Source organism: Cynocephalus volans, chromosome 10, assembly GCF_027409185.1.
Source record: "Cynocephalus volans isolate mCynVol1 chromosome 10, mCynVol1.pri, whole genome shotgun sequence".
Classification (NCBI taxonomy): domain Eukaryota; kingdom Metazoa; phylum Chordata; class Mammalia; order Dermoptera; family Cynocephalidae; genus Cynocephalus; species Cynocephalus volans.
The window spans coordinates 88,071,302-88,092,261 of record NC_084469.1 but is presented as its reverse complement, the minus strand read 5'-3'; the positions used below and the strand labels follow the sequence as shown (position 1 = coordinate 88,092,261).

Sequence of the window (20,960 nt, the reverse complement as noted above, 5' to 3'; positions counted from 1 at the left end):
AATTTCCCTTGTGATTCTTTGACTCACTGGTTAAGAATATTTTATTTAATTTGAGTATGTGTTTGTGAACTTTCCAGTTTTCCTTCTACTGTTGATTTCTAGTTTCATTTTATTGTGTTCAGAAAAGATACTTTGTATGATTTCAATCTTATAAAACTTTTTTGTGACCTATGGTCTCTTCTAGAGAATGTTTTATATACATTTGTGAAAAGTGTGTCTCTGATTGTTGGATGGAGTGTTCTAGACAATCATGTGTCACTTAATAATGGGGATATATTCTGAGAAATGTGTCATTAGGTGATTTTGTCATTGTATGAACAATGTAGAGTGTACTTACACAAACCTAGATAGTACAGCCTGCCCCACACCTAGGCTATATGGTGTAGCCTTTCACTCCTTGGCTATACCACTGTTGTATATGTGGTCCCTCATTGACAGAAACATTGTTACATGGTGCATGACCATATATGTCTGTTAGATCCAGTTGGTCTATAGTGTTGTTCAAGCCCTCCTGCCTTGATGATTTCTGTCTGGTTGTTCTATTCATTCCTGAAAGTGAGGGATTAAAGCCTCCTACTATTGTTGTAGAGCTGTCTATTCCTCCCTTCAGTTCTGTCAATATGTGCTTCAAATACATAGGAGCACTGATATTTTGTGCATATATGTTTATAATTGTCATATTTTCTTTGTGAATTGGCCCTTTTTATATAATGTCCTTGTCTCTTGTAACAGTTTTTTTTTTTAACTTAAAGTCTATATGGACTGATATTAGAATAGCCAATCTTGCTCCCTTTTGGTTACTATTTGCATGGAATCCCTTTTCCATCCTTTTACTGTCAACCTATCTATGACCTTAGATCTAAAATGAGTCTTTTGTAAACAGCATATAGTTGGATTCGGTTTTTTATTTAGCACTTACTTTTGCTATTTTGTTATTTTGTTTTCTGTTTGTCTGAATGCTTTTTGTTCCTCATTTCCTGCATTACTGCCTTTCTTTGTGTTTAGTACATTTTTTTGTAGTGACCTATTTTGTGGTCATAATCTGTCAGCTCTGACTTTTAAATATTGTTCACAACCATGCCAAATAGTGTATTATACTATTTCTTTTCTTGTACAACTGTTTGCTCTTCCTGGAGTTTCTATTTGCCTTTGGTTTTCTTTATCACCGAAAATCGAACATTTCTTTTCTAAACTCTTCATATGATGTAATCTGGAAGGCTCCACTTCTATTAATAGAGATCTCTCTTATAAAGGATTTCATCCTCCCTCTTTAATCTTGATGGGTTTATCACTAGGCCTGTTGTATACCTGTCATTCTGGATTTCCCTTCACTGCTATCTTGGGTTATATCCTCTGTTTCTTGGATTCCTTATGTTCTCTTGTGGTTTAATCCCTCATTTTGCTGAAGCACATTTTCAAGTAGTTTTATAAGAAAAAGGGTGTGGTAGGTAAATTTTCTGTATTTTAGTATGTCTGAATATTTAATCAACTCTTTCACCTGACCAATAGTTTAGCTGGTTATAGATTTCTGGATTACTTTTTTTTCTCTCAGAATTATTTTAAATTAAAAATTAATAAAAATATAAATTATTTCTTATTTTCCTTTCCAGCTTTGTTATGTATTGGTAATTTGTTCAAATTCCTTACTTTTCATTTTGAAAAATATCAAATCTATAAAAAATGGAAGGAATAGTGCAAAGAACACCTATATATCCTTCACATAGATTCATAGTCATTAAGATTCTTTCACATTGACTTTACCTCTTTCTGTCTACACACGTGTGTGTATGTGTGCATGTGCACACACGTAGGCACACACACAATCTTTCTGAATTATTTGAAAGTAAGTTGCAGATACCATATCAATTCACTCCAAAGTATATATCCTAAGGACAAAGACATTCTTATACATAACTATAATACACTTATTGCACCCAGTAAATTAATATAGATAAAATAGTGGCATCTAATTGATATATAACCCACATTTATTTTTCCAGTTGTTCATATAACCTTCACTACAACTGTTTGTTTTCTTGTCAATCCATCATTCAATTGTGTTTAGTAGTCATTCGTTTTGAAATATGAAGGTATACCTCATCTGTCTTCTAGCATTTGGTGTTGGTGATACAAAATCTCATTCTTGTTCTTTCATGAGCAGTGTTTTTCTTTCTTTCTGAAAGCTTTTAGGATCTTTCCTTTTTTTTCCCCAGTATTCCGAAATTTTGCAAAGATGTGAGGCTTTTAAAAGTCTTTGTGTTGTTTGCTTCATAGATCCTCTCAATCTGGAAACTTCTATCTTTAACCTTTGGGAGATTTTGATACAAAAATGAAAAAGTTCACTTGATTCTTTTCTTCTCTCTGATTTTTATCTTTCTCTATCTGAAATACCTGTTAACTGTACCTCCTGGATATATCTGTGTCTCTTTTCTTTCATGTTTTCTATCTCTTTGTCTTTTTATCCTACTTTCTGGAAAATTTCTTCTGTTTTATCTTCTGACTCTTCTACTGAATTATTTAAGTCATCATGTTTTTATTTTATGAAAGCTTTTTTGTTGTCTTATTTTGCCATTTACATAATATCTTTTTCTTGACTTTGAATTCAATAATTTCTTATAATAATAATTAGAAAAAATTTTTAAATTCTCTTCCATTTCTTGACTTCTCTTTCTTTTGAGGTTTTTTTTTTTTTTCCCCCTGCTTATCTTGGTCTGTGTTGCAGGATATTCAGGACTTGTCTTAATCAGGTGTGGTAAGACATGCAGACATGGAAATGACTATCATGAAGGAAAAAGTTTATACTTACACATCTCTAGAAACAGGAGGCATGGCACACCATGCAGGGAGGCCACATGGGGAAGCACCAGGGCCGGTCACAAGGTAGAGGGAGAGAGGGAGAGGAGTGGATAAAAGCCTTTATTGTGGTTTGTGTAGGAAGTAACAGGTGAGGCAGATTGGGTAGTTTAAATAATTTTATTGGGCTCTGGGGCATAGGGGCCGCCCCTTGTTGTCTGGTACCTGGCCTTGGGGTGATTAGGTCAGAGAAATAGTGACAGGGAATGTAAGAACCTTGTGAGAGCCCTGTAATGGATTTGGTTGGGGGTATGGCCTCTGGATTTGTTGGTCTGCATCTGAAAGGTGTGCTCCCAGGTGAGTCTTTTACTATGCTAGGATTTTGCTTGCCCTGGCAGGGGCAGTCCCTCTAGAGTCAGCAAGACCCCAAGAGGTCAGAGTGTAAAACGCAGAAACTAGAAAATGTGATTATTACAGCCTCCCACACATATTACAGGCTCTCTTTAGATATCTGGTGATCCTTGATTAGCTTGTTCATTTTTAAAGATAAAGCAAGTCAGGTTTGAAAAGGAGCTCTGTGTATATGGGTAGGCTTATTGACTGGCAAGAAGCCAGCTGAAAGGCTGAGATATGTTTACATGCTGTTATGGGTTGAATTGTGTCACCTCCCCTCCAGTAAAGAAATGTTGAATTTCCAGCCCTCAGTCCCTCAGAATGTGACCTTCTTTGGAGACAGGTTCTTTACAGAGGTAATCGGGTTAGGATGAAGTCATTAGGGAAGGTCTTAATTCAGTATGACTAGTGTCCTTATAAAAAGGGGAAATTTGGACTTGGAGTCAGACATGCAGAGGGAAGATTACCATGTGAAGACAGAGGATTGGAGTGGTAGATCTGTAAGCCAAGGAATGCCAAAGACAGCCAGCAAACCACCAAAAGCTAGGGAGAGGCAGGGAAGGACCCTTACCCCATAGGTTTCAGTGGGAGGTTGGCCCTGCTGATATCTTGATATCAGACGTCAGCCTGCAGAACTGTGAGACAATAAATTTCTGTCCTAATCCACCCGGTTTGTGATACTTTTTTATGGCAGCTCTAGAAACTAATAGGCATGGCTCCCCTCCCTCCTTTCTTCCTCTCCCCCTTTATTCTTCCTTCTCCTCCTCCTGCTCTTCTTCTTTAGTTATTAAATTTCTGCATGGAGGAACTCACTGATATTTCATCTGTGGAGTTGCTGTTTCATGGCTCTGCACTCTGAACAAGGGGAGGGGATGAGGACTAGACTGTTTAGGATAGAGTTTTCCAAGTAACTCCGGTGTTTTGGCCAGTCTCATTTGTGTCCCCTGTCATGTGGCTCTCTGGAATTCTGTAGGGCAGATCAGCACCTCCTTTGGGCTGTGTTGTCTATCACTTCTCCATCAGCTTTACAGAGTCTCAGAATTTGTTTAAAGCTTTGCCACTGATGGGCGTCTATTCTCTTTACCGTTGTGGACTTATTCCCCTTTCAGTCCTTTGCCATCATTTTTGTAGGGAGAGGAGGAAAACGGAGTGGTCAATCCATTGTCTTGAAAAAAGCACTCATTTTCTAGCCTTCAAAGTGCAGTTCTGATCTCCCTAATTTAGAAGTTATTTAGAAGACCCGAATCCATCAGGATGGACTAGGCTATGCTGTAGTAACAAAAAACTCAAAATCATAGTGGCTTAAAACAAAGGTTTGTCTCTTGTTCATTCTGCCTGCCCACCCAGGTTGGTGGGGGGATGTGCTCCATGTCTTTTCGCTCTGAGACCCAGGCTAGAAGAGCAGCTGCCATCTCAAGTCTGCCAGTTGCCAAGCCAGTGATAACATAGTGAATTGCACATTGTCCCTGTAAGTTTCCCCCCAGAAGTGATAGCCATCTCCTCTCTTCACATATCATTGGCCAAAGCAAATCATCTGACTATGCCTAACATCAAAGGGGGTGGGAAAGTGCAGTCCTACCCTGTGCCTGGAAATGGAAAGCTAGAAATGTTTGTTCAACTATCAGAAGATTGTTGGTAAAATTTCGAGCTGAATTAAGAAAAGTTTTAAGTAAAAAAAAAAAAAAGTTGACAAAAACAAATAAAAAAACAAAAAAGGAAAAAACCAAAAAAAAAAAAAAAAAAAAAAGAGAGAGAGAAACAATTTTAGTTCTTGAATTTAAAAAATGGCATTGGAGTCAGATAATGTGGGCTTGAATAAAATCTTGAGTTTTTAAAATCTCATTATTTGTGATTAATTTTTACAAATGTTCTAAAGGATTGGAAAAGAAGATGTAGTCTTCATTGGTTGTGGGCAAGTTTGACATGTACTTATTATCTCAACATGGTGCTATTTATATCTTTTTTAAAAACCTTAACCCTTACCCTTTTAAAATACACTAGATTTACCAAAAACTAAAGAAGTGTTTAAAATTCTTACCATAGAGTTGTGCTTCTATAGATTTCTTTTTGTTTTTACAACAGTTTTGTCCTCTTGTTTTCCTTGTAATAGCTTATAGTAACTGCATATTTTCTATTTTGTTAAAATAACATTCTTTGTCTCAGTTAATGAGACTTTTTTATTGCTGTTCCATTGACCACACATCTTCTATATTCTATTAGAGTCTCAAACTGCTTCTTTTTTTTTTTTTCCCCTAGATTCTGCACTAGCCAGTTGTTGGATCAATGGATGAACTGTTCCTACTCCTACTAAGACCAACCCCTCACTTAAACATGTTAAAGAAAAAATTATTCTGACACTCATTAAAACAGTAAGGAAGATTTTACTTAAAACTATTGCAAATTCAGGCTCAACCTCCAACACGACAAAGACAAATGGGGATTTAAAGCCAAAGAACAGGGTGAGGGGGCAGTCGATATGTAATTATTATGAGGAGACATCATGGGTAGGGGAATTTTGCTAAACTGGCCTAACAAGATTCTTGCTGGCCTAGGGCTTAGACATCAAGGGTGGGGGATGAGAAACTTCATCAGAAACCAAGAGTAAGGGGATGACTTAGCAAGATTCTTGGCTAAGACTGGGTTAGGCAGGCCAAAGACAGAACAGCGTCAAGGTTGAGAACTAGTTGAAAAGAATACTCAGAGGAGCCTGACTGAAGTTTGGTCGAGGAGGGAGTCTTTGTCAAACACCACATCCAGGCTCTCTCACGTACTCAAGGACTTTGCTTCTACAATATCCCCCTTTCTCCTGCATATCAGTGTTTTTCTCTACTAGATCATTTCTATCAGCCCAGAGACATTCTATAATATCTTCCTTCTTTAAAAATAGCGACAACCTAAAGCCTATCCTAACCTTATACATATACAAAATTAACTAAAAATGGATCAAAGATCTAAACATACGAGCTAAAACTATAAAACTCTTAGAAGAAAACATAGAGAAAAGCTTTATGACATTGGGTTTGGCAGTGATTTTTTAGATATGATACCAAAAGCACAGGCATCAAAAGAAAAACTAGATGAATTGGATTTCATCAAAATCAAAAACTTCTGTTCATCATAGGACACAATCAACAGAATGAAAGTCAACCTATGGAATAGGAAAAAAATATTTGGAAATTGTATATAAGATAAGAGATTGATACCTAGAATATAAAAAGAACCTCTGCCACTCAACAAAAAAAGAACAACCTGATTCAAAAATGGGCAGAGGACTTGAATAGACACTTCCCTAAAAAAGATACACAAATGGCCAACAAGGACATGAAAAGATGCTCAATATCACTAACCATTAGGGAAGTGCAAATCAAAACTACAATAAGATAACACCTCACGCTCATTAGAATGGCTATCAAAACAACAGCAACAACAAACAATCCCAGAAAATAACAAGTGTTGATTAGGATGTGGAGAAATCGAAAGCTTGTGCACTGTTGTTGGTGGGAATATAAAACGGTGAAGCTGCTATGGAAAACAGTATGATGGTTCCTCAAAAAATTAAACTATAATTAGCCTGGATCTGGAAATTCTGCTTCTGGGTATACGGTAGTTTTTCCTTGTCCAATGTTTCACTTTCCATGGTTTCAATTACTTATAGTCAACTGAGGTCCGAAAATAGTACGTACAAGATATTTTGACAGAGAGAGACCATATTTGTGTAACTTTTACTACAAGATATTGTTATAATCATTCCATTTTATTAGTTGTTATTGTTGTTAATCTCTTACTTTGCCTAATTTACAAATTAAACGTCATCATGGTTATGTATGTATAGGAAAAGACATGGTACAGTCATGCATTGGTTAATGTCAGGGATACATTCTGAGAAATGGGTTGTTAAGCAATTTTGTTGTCATGCAAATATCACAGAGTGTACTTACACAAACCTAGATGCTATAGCCTACTGCACACCTAGGTGATATGGTATAGCCATTCCAATATTATGGGACCACCTTTGTAAATGTAATCTATCCTTGACTGAAATGTCATTGTACAGCATATGACTGTATATAGGATTCGGTACTATCCATGGTTTCAGTTATCCACTGGGGGTCTTGGAACATATCCCCTGCAGATAAGGGTGGACTACTGTATGCCCAAAATAATTGAAATCAGGGCCTTGCATAACTATTTGTACACCGATGTTCATAGCAGCATTATTCACAATAGCCAAAAGGTGGAAGCAACCCAAGTGCCCACCAATGGATGAATGGATAAAGAAAATGTTGTATGTGCATACAGTGGAATATATTCAGCCTTAAAAAGGAAGGAGATTCTGACACATGTTACAACACAGATGAACCTTGAAGACATGCTAAGTGAAATAAGCCAGTCACAAAAGGGCAAATACTGCATGATTTCACTTACAGGAGGTATCTAGATGTTATGGACTAAATTGTGTCCCCCCGAAAATCATATGTGGAAGACCTAACTCCCAATGTGACTGTATATGTAGATAGGGCCTTTAAAGAGGTAATTAAGGTTAAACGAGGTCATAAGAGTGGGGCTCTAATCCAGTGTGACTGGTGACCATATAAGAAGAGGAGGAGACACCAGGGATGTGGGCACATAGAGAAAAGGCCACGTGATGACAGACTGGGACGATGGCCAACTGCAAGCCAAGGAGAGAAGCCTCACATGAAACCAAACCTGCCAATACCTTGCTCTTGAACTGCTAGCCTCCAGAACTACCAGAAAATAAATTTCTGTTGTTTAAGCCACCCAGCCTTTGGTAATTTGTTATGGTAGCCCTAGAAGACTATTGTGCTAGAGCAGTCAAATTTGTAGAGACAGAAAGTAGAGTGGTGGTTGCCAGGGGCTGGTAGGGAGAAAGGAATGAGGAGTTGTGGTTTACTGAGTAGAGAATTTAAGTTTTCCAAGATGAAAAGAGTTCTGGAGGTTGTTTGCACAACAATGTAAATGTGCTTAACACTACTGAACTGTACATTTAGAAATGGTTGAGATGGTAAATTTTATGTTATAGTCTATTTACAATAGCCAAAATAGGGAACCAACCTAAGTGTCCATCAACAGACCACTGGATAAATAGAATGTGGTATATATACACAATGGAATACTACTCAGCCATAAAAAAGAATGAAATTCTGCCATTTGCAGCAATGTGGATGAGTCTGGAGAAAATTATGTTAAGCGAAATAAGCCAGACAAAGAAACAGAAATACTGCATGTCCTCCCTCATAAATGGCTGCTAGGAAGGGAGGGAGAGAGGAAGGAGGGAAAGAAAGAAAAGACCGCAACAATACGTTGAACTTTCAGAAAGAGAGAACAAACCTAAGATACTAGAGATGGGGGGAGAGAGGGAGGGGGTTTGGGAAGTGATAGGTCAGGCAAAGGGCATAAAGAGATATCACGATCTGTAAGAATGAATATGCTAATAATAAATAAATTTTTTTAAAAAATGAACAAAACAAAAACCTCTCTTAATGCTACAAGTCTTTCCTCCTACTGCCCTATTTTCTGCCCACTTTTATATCAAAGCTCTGAAAAATTATACTTGCTGTCTCCACTTCTTCACCTCTCATTTTTTGTTGAACCCACTCCAATCTAGATTTTCTGAAACAGCTCCTTTGGAGGTCATTGTGATAACTTTAACCTATCAGCAACATTTCTGATCTCTCGCTCCTCGCAAAAAACAGGCAGCACATAACTGCACACCAAAGATCTTGGAGTCACCTTGACTCCTGTCTCACCCCACATCCAACTCACCTGAATATCCTGTTGTCTCTTCAGAATCTCTCTGGGATCTGATGTCTCCCCACCTCCTCCTCCACTACGTGCCTTGGCCAAGCCACCACCTTCTCTCATCTGGATGACTGTGGTGGCTTCATAATCAAATGAACAAATGCTATGAGTGTTGAAACTAATATATATATATATATATATAATTAAATATATATATATGTATTGCCAAGAACACTATCAGAAATGTGATTAAATACTTTTCTATGCAGGCTACAGGTGAAAATAGGTGATCACATATCAGCATTTATCACCCAGAGAACTAGCAAGTATCCCTGCTCCCCTCCCACTGGGTATCTGATGTATACCCAGTAAAAAATGCTAGTATTACCAGGAAGTCACACACACACACACACACACACACACACACACACGGGGTCTTTGAAAAGTTCATGGAAAGATTTGTGTTACCTTTTAATTCTATTTTTGAAGTACCCTTGTACATACATGGTATCTCTATTGATTAATTGAAAGTATGGCTATTTAAGAGAGAGATTTAAGAGAGAAACGGGAAAATTTGAGATACTGATCATGCAAAGAACAAGGTGATCAGAGAATGGGCCGGATGTTTTGCTTAATTGATAATTAAGCAAAATTGATTGATTGAGGATAATTGATGATGGTTCTCTCTGAGAGGACCAAGTGTGGTTGGTCCGAGTTTCAAAGACTATAGTGTCTAATCTGCACCCCCTAAGCCTTACCCACTCCCCCAGTCACAGTCCCTTTCCAGGGATTGGAGTTTAGGATCTCTCACCCATATCTTGGGAATAGAAACAGCTGGCATTTAGAAGTTTATTTTTTGGTTTGGCCAAACTAGACACATCAAAGTTGTGGCATTAAGATATTTCTGCTCTCAGGATGGCTACATTGAAATGTCCTGTTGCTGTGGACAATTAGCTGTTGAAGTGGAACCAGTGGTGGGAGGCTGGGAGTGGGGCGCGGCCAGGTGTATTGAGAACCATCACCTACTGAAGTGGGGAAGGTGATAAGCCTTCTGGGTGAAGTGATCCCTCTGGCACCACACGCGGCAGCTGCTGGAAGTCCACAGACAAGGCAGAACCCAGAGAACTAGCAACATTGTTGGCAGCATTCTGAGACAGAGCCCATGGAGTTTCTGCAGTGGCTGTGTGGGAGAAAAAGAAAGGAGGGAAGGAAGGAAAGAACGAAGGAAGGAAAGAAAGAGAAGCCACTCTGGGCAGGCTGCATTTCAGCATCACTTCTGTGATGTATCTCAGTATAAACACAGGTGAATCAGACAGTACCTCTTACGGTTTCTTTGTGTTTTTCTATTCCTATTTCTTGTTTCTTGTTGCAGCAGCAGCAGCAGCAGCAGCACAGAAAGTCCCAGAATCCCACAGGGGCAGGGCCTGCAGAACAAGTCGATCCGTCTTCAACATTCAGCTGTCTTTCTCTTCCCAGGACAGGCCACCTTCTCTGCTTGGGGCTCCTCAGAGACCCGAGTACCTGGAGTCCTGGTGTCTCCTGCCAGCAGCAGAGGGAGCCCACACTCTACCGAAAGGGATTGCATTTCTCATTATAATACAAAGCAGAAAATACAATAATTGTTTTTTGCCAAACAGTATGTCCTTACAGATGAAGCTTTAATCTCCCTCGTACATCTCTGTTGCTGTAAATTCATGCTCCATTATGGCACCATATGCCGGGATTCTTTTGGAGAAAGCTACAGCCAGCTTGGCCGTGGGCTTGGGCCTCAGAGCTATTTGTGCTACGAATTGCATAGTTACCTCACACACTTAAAGGTTATGTCTTAGTAAGTTGTTTTATATTGGTTTATTAGCCAGATCCTGCAGTTGATCCGTTGTTATGTCACAGAAAGGTATCATTGAACTCACCAACAATTACGAGAGGCAAGAGGCAGAAGGAGAGTTTGGCCCATTAAAAAAAATCTGGAGAAAGAAAACACAATGGAGTGGGTTGTGCCTGATTGTTGTCTAGCTGCGCCAATTCACCTTCTCATCTGTTTCTAAGTAATAGATATTGATGCTTTTTTGCTCAGAGCAAACCCATTTTACATGCAATTGCATGCAATACACAGAAAGACATTTTTTTCAGAGTCCTTTCAGGCTCACTGTTAAAGCTAGGCATGATGTCAGAGTATCAGGACCAAGAATTATTATTGTGGCTAAGCTACACTATAATCAGTCCTCACACAGTGTATTGTGGATTGAATTATGTCTCCCCCAAACTCACTGAAGCTTGAATTGTGTCCCCCAAGTTTTCTGTATTAGAATCTCAGCCCCTACTGTGACTGTTAAGAGGGTGGGAAATCCTGTTATGGTCATTGAAAGGTGGAGCTTTGAAGAGGTGATTGGATTGTAGGACTGTGCAGTAGTGAATGGATTAAAAACGGTGGTCAGGGGCATGGCTTTGAGGGCTTTAAAAGAAGAGGAGAGTCTGTCTTTCTCTCTGCTCTCTCTGCTTCTACCATCTTGCAATGTGAGACCCCTGGGTCACTGTCACCACCACCAGATGGACTTTGGACTTCCCAACCTTGAAATGGTAAGCAATAAATTTCGTTTTCTTTATATAAATTACCCAGTTCCAAGTATTGTGTTATAACCAATGTAAAGGGACTAATACACGATGCTTTTTTGGTGGGGGGAGGAGTTTGCCTTTTTCTGAAACACTCCCACTTCCTCCTTTCTTCCCAAAGCAATTGGCCAAGTTCCGCAACCACTCTTAGGGAAAAAACCTCAGCACCTTTGTACTGAAACACAGACCATCTGTCATCTATACCTGGTGTGAAAGGGGCCCAACAGGAAACATTCAGTAAAGAGTTTCCATCTAAAATCAGTTATAGAGTCTTTTACTTCAGAAGCAACTTTGCTCAAGCTTTTGTGGCCACTTGCTGGGATAACAACTTTGTTCTCACTGTGAGATCTGCAGGAGGGCGAGGGGAAGGGTATATTACCTTGTCAGGACTTCCTTCCCCTGGCTAGAAAGTTAATAGGCAGAGGGCTATTCTAAGAGCATTCTAGGTCCCTTTACTTTTGGAGCCCCCACTACATAAAATGTCAAACATACAGAAATGCTCCCCTATCCCACATCAAATATAATGTGTAAGTAAATAATAAATGACAACACATAGGCTTGGATACCAATCAACATATTATGTTTCATCAAGTATATTAATCTGGACTTTGCATTCTTTTCTCTATAGTTTGGCACCGATACCTTTTTTTCTTCTAGGCTGTGTATAGCTCCTTGGGCCTTTGGAAACCTCTTGTTTCTAGGATCTTGTCCTGGGGACCCTGATACATATGGTGGTTCTGTATGGTTGGGGGCCGTGATGAAGTCTAGTTCTAGCCTTCACCAGCCTGATCCAAAGAGAGCCAACCTCAAAGGAAATAAAGGCCCTCACCTGCTCTTAAATAAAACCAGGAGGACTCTCACCTGTCTTCAAAAAAAGTCCTGAGAAGGAGATTCTTTTTCTCTTTCTAGCAACATGCTCATTCATTCATTCATTCATTCAAGAAATAACTTATTGAAAGTCAAAGGGCTAGGCTTTGAGGATATGGAGGCAAATAAGACCCAGTGCCTCAGAATGTGACTGTATTTGGAGATGGAGTCTTCAAAGAGGTAATTAGGTAAAAATGAGGTCATGAGGGTGGGCCCTGAACCATTATAACTGGTGTCCTTATAAGAAGAGATTAGACACAGACACACATGGAGGGAAGACCATATGATGACACAGGGAGAAGATGGCCATCTACAAGCCAGGGAGAGAGGCCTCAGAAGAAACCAACACTGTCGATACCTTGATCTGGGAGCCTCCAGGACACAAAAAATTAAGTTCTGTTGTTTAAGCCGCCCTGTCTGCAGTACATTGTAATTGCAGCCCTAGCAAATGAAAACACTGGTCCGCTAGGAGGCCCAGAGGACTCGATGGGACCTTTCTCAAAGCGCTGGCTGGCGATGTGCTTCCATGGGTGGGTGAGTGGGGGGTGAGGGGGTAAGAGAAGACACAGCCAGCCCTCCTCACCTGCTGGGAGGCTTCTGCTTGAGGACAGCCCCATTGTGCTTGTAACCCGCAACCTTCTCAGCCTCATTTCTCAATCTGCTTCCTCCAGGTGTGGACAGATCAGCAGGGTTTGGGGGATTTTGCTGGGGGTGGGGAGTAGGGTTAGGGACACCCTTTCCTCAGCCACAGCAGTTTTCTCTCTAGATCTTCTTGTTTGTTGTTCCTCTGGCAGGGGCAGGTGGGAGGGGGGCTTCATTCTGCTGCATTTACCCAGGGGATTTTTCTGTCTTCGTGTTCTTTGACCTCTGGGTAGTACTCAGGTCCTCCAAAGGGCTCAGTCTGGCTCTGGCTTATGCCTTTTGCTACCTCTTGTTACCTCAAGTGTCTGTTCAGACTGTCCACTCTGCTGGGGGTGTCTTCTGCCATTCCCCATCTTCATTCAACTGGCTCAGTCCCAGAAGAGTTGGTAAATGCAGAACAAAGGCTTTTAGAATAAACAAAACAAAACACGCTCTGATTTGTTGTGTTTGCTGCTTTCCATGGTGTAAATACGCGCGCCATTGCCAATACAGGCTACCAATGAGGAGAGGTCACTGAACAGGGAGTTAAGCTGGGAAGTAACGTGCCGTATCACATCATTATATTGTATTTCCACCAAACAGGTACAGCAGACATAGATAACCTCAAGAGCAAATATGAGAGAAGAACAGTAAAATAATTAGGAATGATGTTTTGAGTATTTTCCAACTTTGTATTTTAATACACTTTTATTTAGCCCATGAAATTTGATTTTTTAATAATGGCTATGTTTAAAAACCAGCTTGCGGACTTTCTGAAAATTCAACAACTGACTCTTGCAAGCCAGTGGGAGCTGGCTCCAGCACATAGCTAGGGTATAAAAATCCTCGAGGGTAGAATGTGGATTCAGCAAAAGTGGTAAATGTGGTGAGCACATGACCACAGGGAGACCCTGTGGGTTGTGAATAAATACACCAACCATCTGGAAGCCTCCAGTGGGAATGAGTAGGCAAACAGTGCCAGGACCATGAAATGGTTCCTGTTTATTCTCAAGCCCTGTGGCTGCACCGTCATTCCTAGACAATCTAGGCATGGTCTCTGTGCACCGATTGTGTTTTCCTGAGCAACAATGGTGGATCCTCCAGGTGCACACCTCCATGCAGATAGCCACGGGCCTGGTCCATGGGCTGTGGCATCCTGAAGTGTCTGGGCTTTCTTTGGGGCTCAAGTGACTGTGCTGGCCCAAGAAGCATATGGGGCACTGTGACCAGAGATGATTTGGGACAATAAGGAGCAGCAAAACTCTGTGCTGAGCAGCCCATATCTCTCCTGTGTGATGCTACCAAGCAGGGCAACTTCTGGAGCTCAGATGTCTTCCTTGCAGTTCACCCCGATCTCTTTCTTCCTGGGGTTGTGCTGAAATGTCTTGATTCATGGGAAATTTACCCCTTATTCCTTAAATAATAGTGCATTTACTACAATTGGCTACTATTCACCAAAAGTCACAATTAATATGACTTGTTAATTAAATTATTCTTAATTAAAAATTGAAAGGTTCTCTTTGTGATAGAATCACTTCAGAGTGAATATCCAAAGGTCAACTGGCAATAAAGATTTACCAAACAAACTGGCCAGTTAGCTCAGTTGGTTAGAGCGTGGTGTTATAACACCAAGGTCAAGGGTTCAGATCCCTGTGTACCAGACAGCTGCCAAAAAAAAAAAAAGATATCAAACAAAAAAGTCCTGACCAACTCATATTCATAGCAATAAAGTGACAATTTCAAGGCACATACTTCCTCCTCTGGGTCAAAAAGAAGAATACGATGGAAACAATGAACTGAGATTACCCAGATCAATTAAAGAAACACAAAGCAGTAAACGCCTGTCTTTCCAGGAAGGCATTATATGCACATAGTTGCTACTCTAAATGACTGCTGACAGATTAACCAATATTAAACACCAAGCCACTTGGCTTAGGGTGCTGCAAGACTAGTGGTAGGATTTTAATTTACAAAAATAATAGGTAAAACCAATGTGTCTTTTTTCACAAGCATTTATCTTCATATAAAAGCTTGTATATGTGATATGTCAGGGTGCTTCAAAAAGATTGCGGAAAGATACATATTATCTTTTTAATCTATTTTTCCACAAACTTTTTGAAGTACCCTCATGTGTTATATATATGTAATATGAATGACATATATATCATATCCATACATATATACATGTATGACAGAGGGTTATGTGATTGTGAAATATCTAGATGAAAATATAAAAGTTTCAAGGGGCTGACTGGCTGTTTCCAGATACTCTGAAAGTTTAGCTTCATTAAGACAGCATCCAGATATGTGATTTTTCCCCCATATTAGTTACTTAAACTCTCAGATGTGGCTTTCCTTTCCAGACAGTGGCCAAGATGTGCTTCCAGAGTGAACGGGGTCAGTCCTGTTTGCCTTCTGCACAAAAGGGTTGGGGACTGAAGAGCTTCTCTGCTGGGGATTCGTCAAATATTTAGATAAAAGAGGCTTTTAAAAGCGCAAATCACACATTTCCTTTACTCCCAGCTGATAATTATTGTAAAAGCTATTACTCTCAGATATTATTTAACAGACAAGTGATCTCCTGGATATTTTCAAAGGACAACGGAAAAAAGGTGTGTTGGCCCTGGGACCAAGGACCCAATGTTCCAGTGATGTGTCAGCCATGGGGCTGGCAGGTTGTTAGTGGAGGATTTGTGACTTTTGTTTTCTATGGGCTTAAATGAAGTTCAAAACAAACAAACAAAAAAGCTGTTCTGTGATCCCCAAATTATTTTTCAACTACTGTGGAATTCGTTGAGGTCTTCATCAGCTTATCAGTCAACTGTCCTCAACTTTTTTTTTTTTTTTTAAAAGATGACTGGTAAGGGGATCACGCTCTCCCAAGTGAGTCACGGGCTGGCCCAACTTTTTGTTTTATTTATTTAGTTAGTTAGTTAGTTTTTTAAAAAATGAAACAATTTACATACAATACAGTGGTCATATTTTAAGTATATAGTTCGATGAGTTTTAACAAATGTATGCACCATGAAACTACGACTCCAATCAAAATACGGAATCATTTTTGTCACCCAAAAGTTCCCTTGTGTCCAGTTAGTATGCTGGCTCTCCGAAAAAAAAGTTATATATTTAATATTTATTTAACATATTAAAAATATTACAATTTTACTGATATAAAGGATGTGTGTTATTTAATTTATAAGTAATGGTAAAATATATGGTATTCTTTATCGTAAATTCCTTATATATATGTTTTCATTGATTTTGCCACAGTCTGTACCAGCTAACCAAAGGCTAGAATGTCAGTGTGGAGCACGGCTAACTTGCCCGCCATGCCCAGGTGCCTGAGTACTTAGCAGGCCCCCACGGTGATGGCCTCTGGTGTGGGTCCCCAGCCTGCCACGTTCTCCAGGGCCCCCAGGGGGAGGAGTTGGGCTACACACCTGAGGCCCACGGGTGACTGGTTTGGGGGCCCGAGTCTTTCCTACTGGCTGCCTCCACCTGAAGCCCCCTCTCTTGTCCCTCTCTTCAGCCCTGCGCCACATCTCCTCAGGGCAGAGAGGCGCCGGATGAGGGACAAAAGGTCTCAGCTCCTTGGCTCTTGTGCTTTCCGGGCACTTGAGAGAAGAGCCCAGAGTGTGCCAGGATAGAGACCCCGCTGGGGGTCAGCGTTTCCGTTTGTGGCAGGGACCCTCCCCTCACCCCTCAGCGATGACATGTCATCTGCTCTGGTCCGGCAGGGGCAGTGCCCAGCCGTGCCCCGGACTCTGCCAAAAGCCATATGGTCAACCCCCTCTGCCACCGTCTAGGACCCTGGCAAGCCCTGGAAGCAGGGAGGTGCCGGGATCGCTGGCCAGGCACGCGAGGTCACCGAGTCCCGGAGGTTACCCTCGGGCCTGGGCGGCCGCGGCGCTGGCAGGAGGGCTGGCGGGCGCCCCCTGGTGGCGCGGCGACCGCAACTGCTGGCGCCACTCACCTGGAAAACATACCCAGCACTTTCCTTTACCAGCCATGTATGAGATTAATTTCGCAACAGAGTCGTTTGCATAATAGAGACCACACTGGCTTTTACGCAGCACATTCCACTGTCTCGAGTCGCTAACGGAAGGCTTGGGGGCGCCCTGCTCAGGCCCCCGTGCGCTCCGGGCGGGGAACGCCAAGAACGAGGGAGACGCGCTGCTTTCAGCCATCGGCCCGCCCCTCCGGCCGCGTGTGGCGGGAAGCAGGGAGCTCGGCTAGTGCCCCCTCCCCGCAGCGGGCAAGCTCGGGAGTCCGGTTCTGTGGGCGCCACCCGGATTCGGTTCTGCACGGGGCAGCCACCGTTCTCGGCGGTGACGGGGCTGGGGACCCGGATGCGCAGAAACGTCCAAGGGTCTCCCTTTAGCCTCAGAGTTACCTTCTTCGGTCAAACCCTCGTTTCCAGGTGGCTCTGAGAGGCAAGGCTTCGGTTCATCTTTCCCCTCCTGCTCCTGGCTTCTCCTGCCGTCGGGCCGTGCAGAGGCGGCGCGGGAGTCACAGCTGAGACGGCCACTGGGACGCTGGACGCCCCTCCCGCAGCCCTGGCAGGGCTGGGAGGACCCGGCACCTTCCTTCTCCTTGAGGCTGCAGCACTTGAGGGACCAACAGTCATGGGGGGCGGGGGGGGGGCGGCGTGTCTGAAAGGAGACCCCTGCAGAGAGGAAGCCCAGACGGACACCGGGTATCGTAGCACTTGGCTTCTTGATAGATGCGCAAAAATACCTTTCAGAAGGAAAAAGAAAGAGAAAAGAAAATTATTTCCCTCAGTAAATCCGCGTTTTGGAGCTAGCAGGTATTTGTCCTGAAATTATTATTCTATCAGAAATGGAGTGATGACCCTTCATCTATCTCTCGGAATATCAAGTAAGTACTGTGTCTCAGGCCTTAGTCTGTCTCTTAGGAGGAGAAAGTCAAGGATAATTCGAAGAGTGCCTCCTTGTTATCTGGAAAACCAGCAAAGTGTTTTCCAGGGAGCAAGAATAATGTTGATCATAGTCATTGATGCACACTGAGCACACTTCATGAGCCGAGAACTACCAGATCTCAGGGGCGCACAGGACCCAGGGCTGACGAGGAGAAAGAACGCCACGTTGAACTTGGGTGGGCTGGACCTGCTGCAGCCTTCTTGCTCCCGGGCGGTTTGGGGACTGAAGGGGAAAAGTGTCCATGAAAGTGCTGGAATTCCCTGATTGGGCCGACTTGGCTTATTGGCCCACTCGTGAGCCAATCACTTGCCAGAGGGACGGAATTATGCTGATTGACTTAGACCTGAGTCTACCCAACTCCTGGAGACCCACATTCTCTAAAAGAAGAGCTGTGACCAGAAGAAGGAAACTGGCTCCTGGGCCGGCCAAAACAGCAGACGTCCACTACGGTCGCTTCGTTTATTTATGATTAGTTCAAAATTCCATGATTCATAATTAAAGTTCTTGTTTGCTTGCTATTGCTGCATAACAAACTAATCTAAAACGGAAGGCTTAATTTGCCAGCAGTCTATTTCTTACAGTTTTTCAGGTTGGCTGGGTGTTTCCTCTGCTGATTTCACTTAGGATCATTGATGTGGCTGTATTCAGTGGGTGGGTCAGATGGGCTGGAAGATTCGAGAGGGCCTCACACGTCAGGCAGCTAGTGCTAAGCCCTTGGTTCTCCTCCATGTGGCCTTATCCTCAGTAAATTGGCTTAAGTGGCAGTGCTGGGACAACATTCCAAGAGAGCAAACCCAGACACTGTTAGGCTCAGAAGCCAAGCACGGTGTGTCACTTCCACACATTTTATTGGCCAAAGCCAAGTCTCAGCATAGCTCAGGTTCAAGGGCTGAATAAACAAACTCTATCACTTAATGGGAGGAGCTATAAAACATTGCGGCTTTGTTTTTCAGTCCAGACAACTTGTTTTTTCTGAGTACAGCAATGGCCCCATCTGACAAATTTTGACATGTATTGCTCTGTATTTACTTATAGCCTATAATTTTTATTGATTTCCAGTTAGAACAGGAGAGTAACTTTCAGTTTACCAGTTACTTGTTTTTTTTTTTTTTTTTAATTTAACGGATCATTTTGCTCTTTTTTTGTGTGGTGGTGGTGGTGGTTAAGAGTATGTGCTTTGTTATTTTGGAAATTAATTAATTTAGGTTTTCTTTGTATCTTGGTATATGATTACTTTTTGTAAATACAACATGGATATTTGAAAAGATTCTTTTTTTCCTTATAAAAGTTACAGAAATCAATACATGTTCTCAGTACATGTGGGGAAAATAGAATAATTTAGTCAGGCTTCCTGGCTCAGGTCTGGTTGGGGGTGAGCAGCACATTTCCTGTAAACAAGTTGTGTGTGGGTGGAGTTAGTGCCCATGTGCACCAGTGTATCTTTTTAGTTAATTGCTATTGTGTGTTCTTGAGTTTGTCAGGCAGACGTGCTGGCCGGCAGAGCTCGTGTCTAAAAGTAGAGCATGTTTACTCTGCTGGCAGCTGCTCAGTTTGTCTTTGGACTTTGCCAGTAGCCCTTGAGTTTCAGAGTTTCTCTTTGGACTGCCTAGCTCCTAGATGTGCAAGTGCGTGCGTGCGTGCGTGTGTGTGTGCGCGCGCTGAATAAAGACTATTCCTTCTTCAACCAAGGCTCCAAGGACCTTTTTGCCAATTACCTAGCTCAGAGACCTGCATGTGAAAGGTTTGTGGATGGGCTTGAGGGGTCTGTGAGCACCAGAGACCCTAGCCCTAGCTGTACAGTATATAGTTTTGAAATGCTCTATATTCACATCTTTTGTTTTCTCTACTTGTCTAGTGTATTGTGGTTCTTTCCTACAGGATCCTTCTGGCTGTCAAAGTTGGGGGGTCATTATATTGGGTGGGCAAGGAGGAGTTAAAATAAATCAAGATATCATGATTTTCATAGTAACTATAATTGATTGCGGGGGTGGGGGATAACTCTGAAGTAGATGGGAAGTACATGAAACACCAAACACAAGGTTTCTGTATTTTGTACCTTTAACAATGATCACAACAGCAACAAGAGTGCTTATTTTCATAGAATGCCATAAGAATGTTGAAGACAATGTGATGTGTTTCTGGTACTGAACCAGGTTCTTGGGCCTCAATGTTATAGAAATAAGCAATGAACTCAATAGCCTGTCAAGCAAACAATGCTTTATTAAAAGAAGGAAAGCTTATGCATAAGCGAGGCAGCAATAGAGAAGCTGTCTACCTGAGGGAAGGTGGGAAGGGTTTTTAAAGGCAGGCATTTCCTCAATTGACATCAGCATCTTGCTTTGATGATTTGGGGTTAATTTTACAGTGGTCAGGAGGGAGTTTGGTTGCAGGAGCATCTTGCATATAACTCCTAAAGAGGTCTTAAAGTTAATCTCTACAATTACAGGAAAAGAAAGAGTGGGCACATAATGTTACAGTTTAAACAAAAGTATCGGTTACACTTTAACAAGCCTCTGCCTGGGGTTTTGTAGCTCAGCAAATGCCATTCCTTTCTTCTCAAACTTATTACAAGAACAACTGGTTTTTCCTTAGTTATTTTAACTAGGGCCAAGGGGCAATCTTGAGCTCTTTATACCTTATGACTAAGGAGTGGAAAAGTACAGCTGCCTTGTAACAAAATGTCTCCTGTGGGGAAAATGGAGTTGGTATGGTTCACAGGCCTGGTCCTATCCTGTCTCACTTCTTCGTTGGTGCATGGCCTTTCATAAGTGACTTGGGGAGCCAAAGGAACATAGCAAACCGCAAGGAAAAATATGAAAATTGGCAAAAAAGTTGTGAAACAAGTGACTAAGCTGAGGAAAGCTGCGAGAAGGCTTCAGGAGGGGGAGTCTCTGAGCTGGGGTGAAGGTCAGGACTTACAGAGCTGGCTTGAAGTTGCTCCTTGAATACTTGAAACACATAAGCATTTTCCCCCCA

The 20,960-nt window shown here is 41.8% G+C and overlaps 1 protein-coding gene across 2 annotated transcripts in view; it reads left to right on the top strand.

Annotated features, from left to right (window-relative positions):
- The window catches only part of ANKRD27 (ankyrin repeat domain 27), a 79,329-nt gene extending 68,797 nt beyond the window's left edge, over positions 1–10,532 (top strand). The window contains exons 29-30 of one of the 2 annotated variants that reach the window (XR_010024595.1): positions 5,443–5,555; positions 10,319–10,532. Coding sequence is in view for 1 of the 2 variants with exons in the window: in XM_063110228.1 (XP_062966298.1) it covers positions 5,443–5,454 (12 nt within the window). In the remaining variant the exon portion in view is untranslated. Of the gene's footprint in view, positions 1–5,442; positions 5,572–10,318 lie in introns of those variants that run through there. The other variant, XM_063110228.1, reaches the window with a different exon arrangement.
- The last annotated feature ends 10,428 nt before the right edge of the window (positions 10,533–20,960 follow it).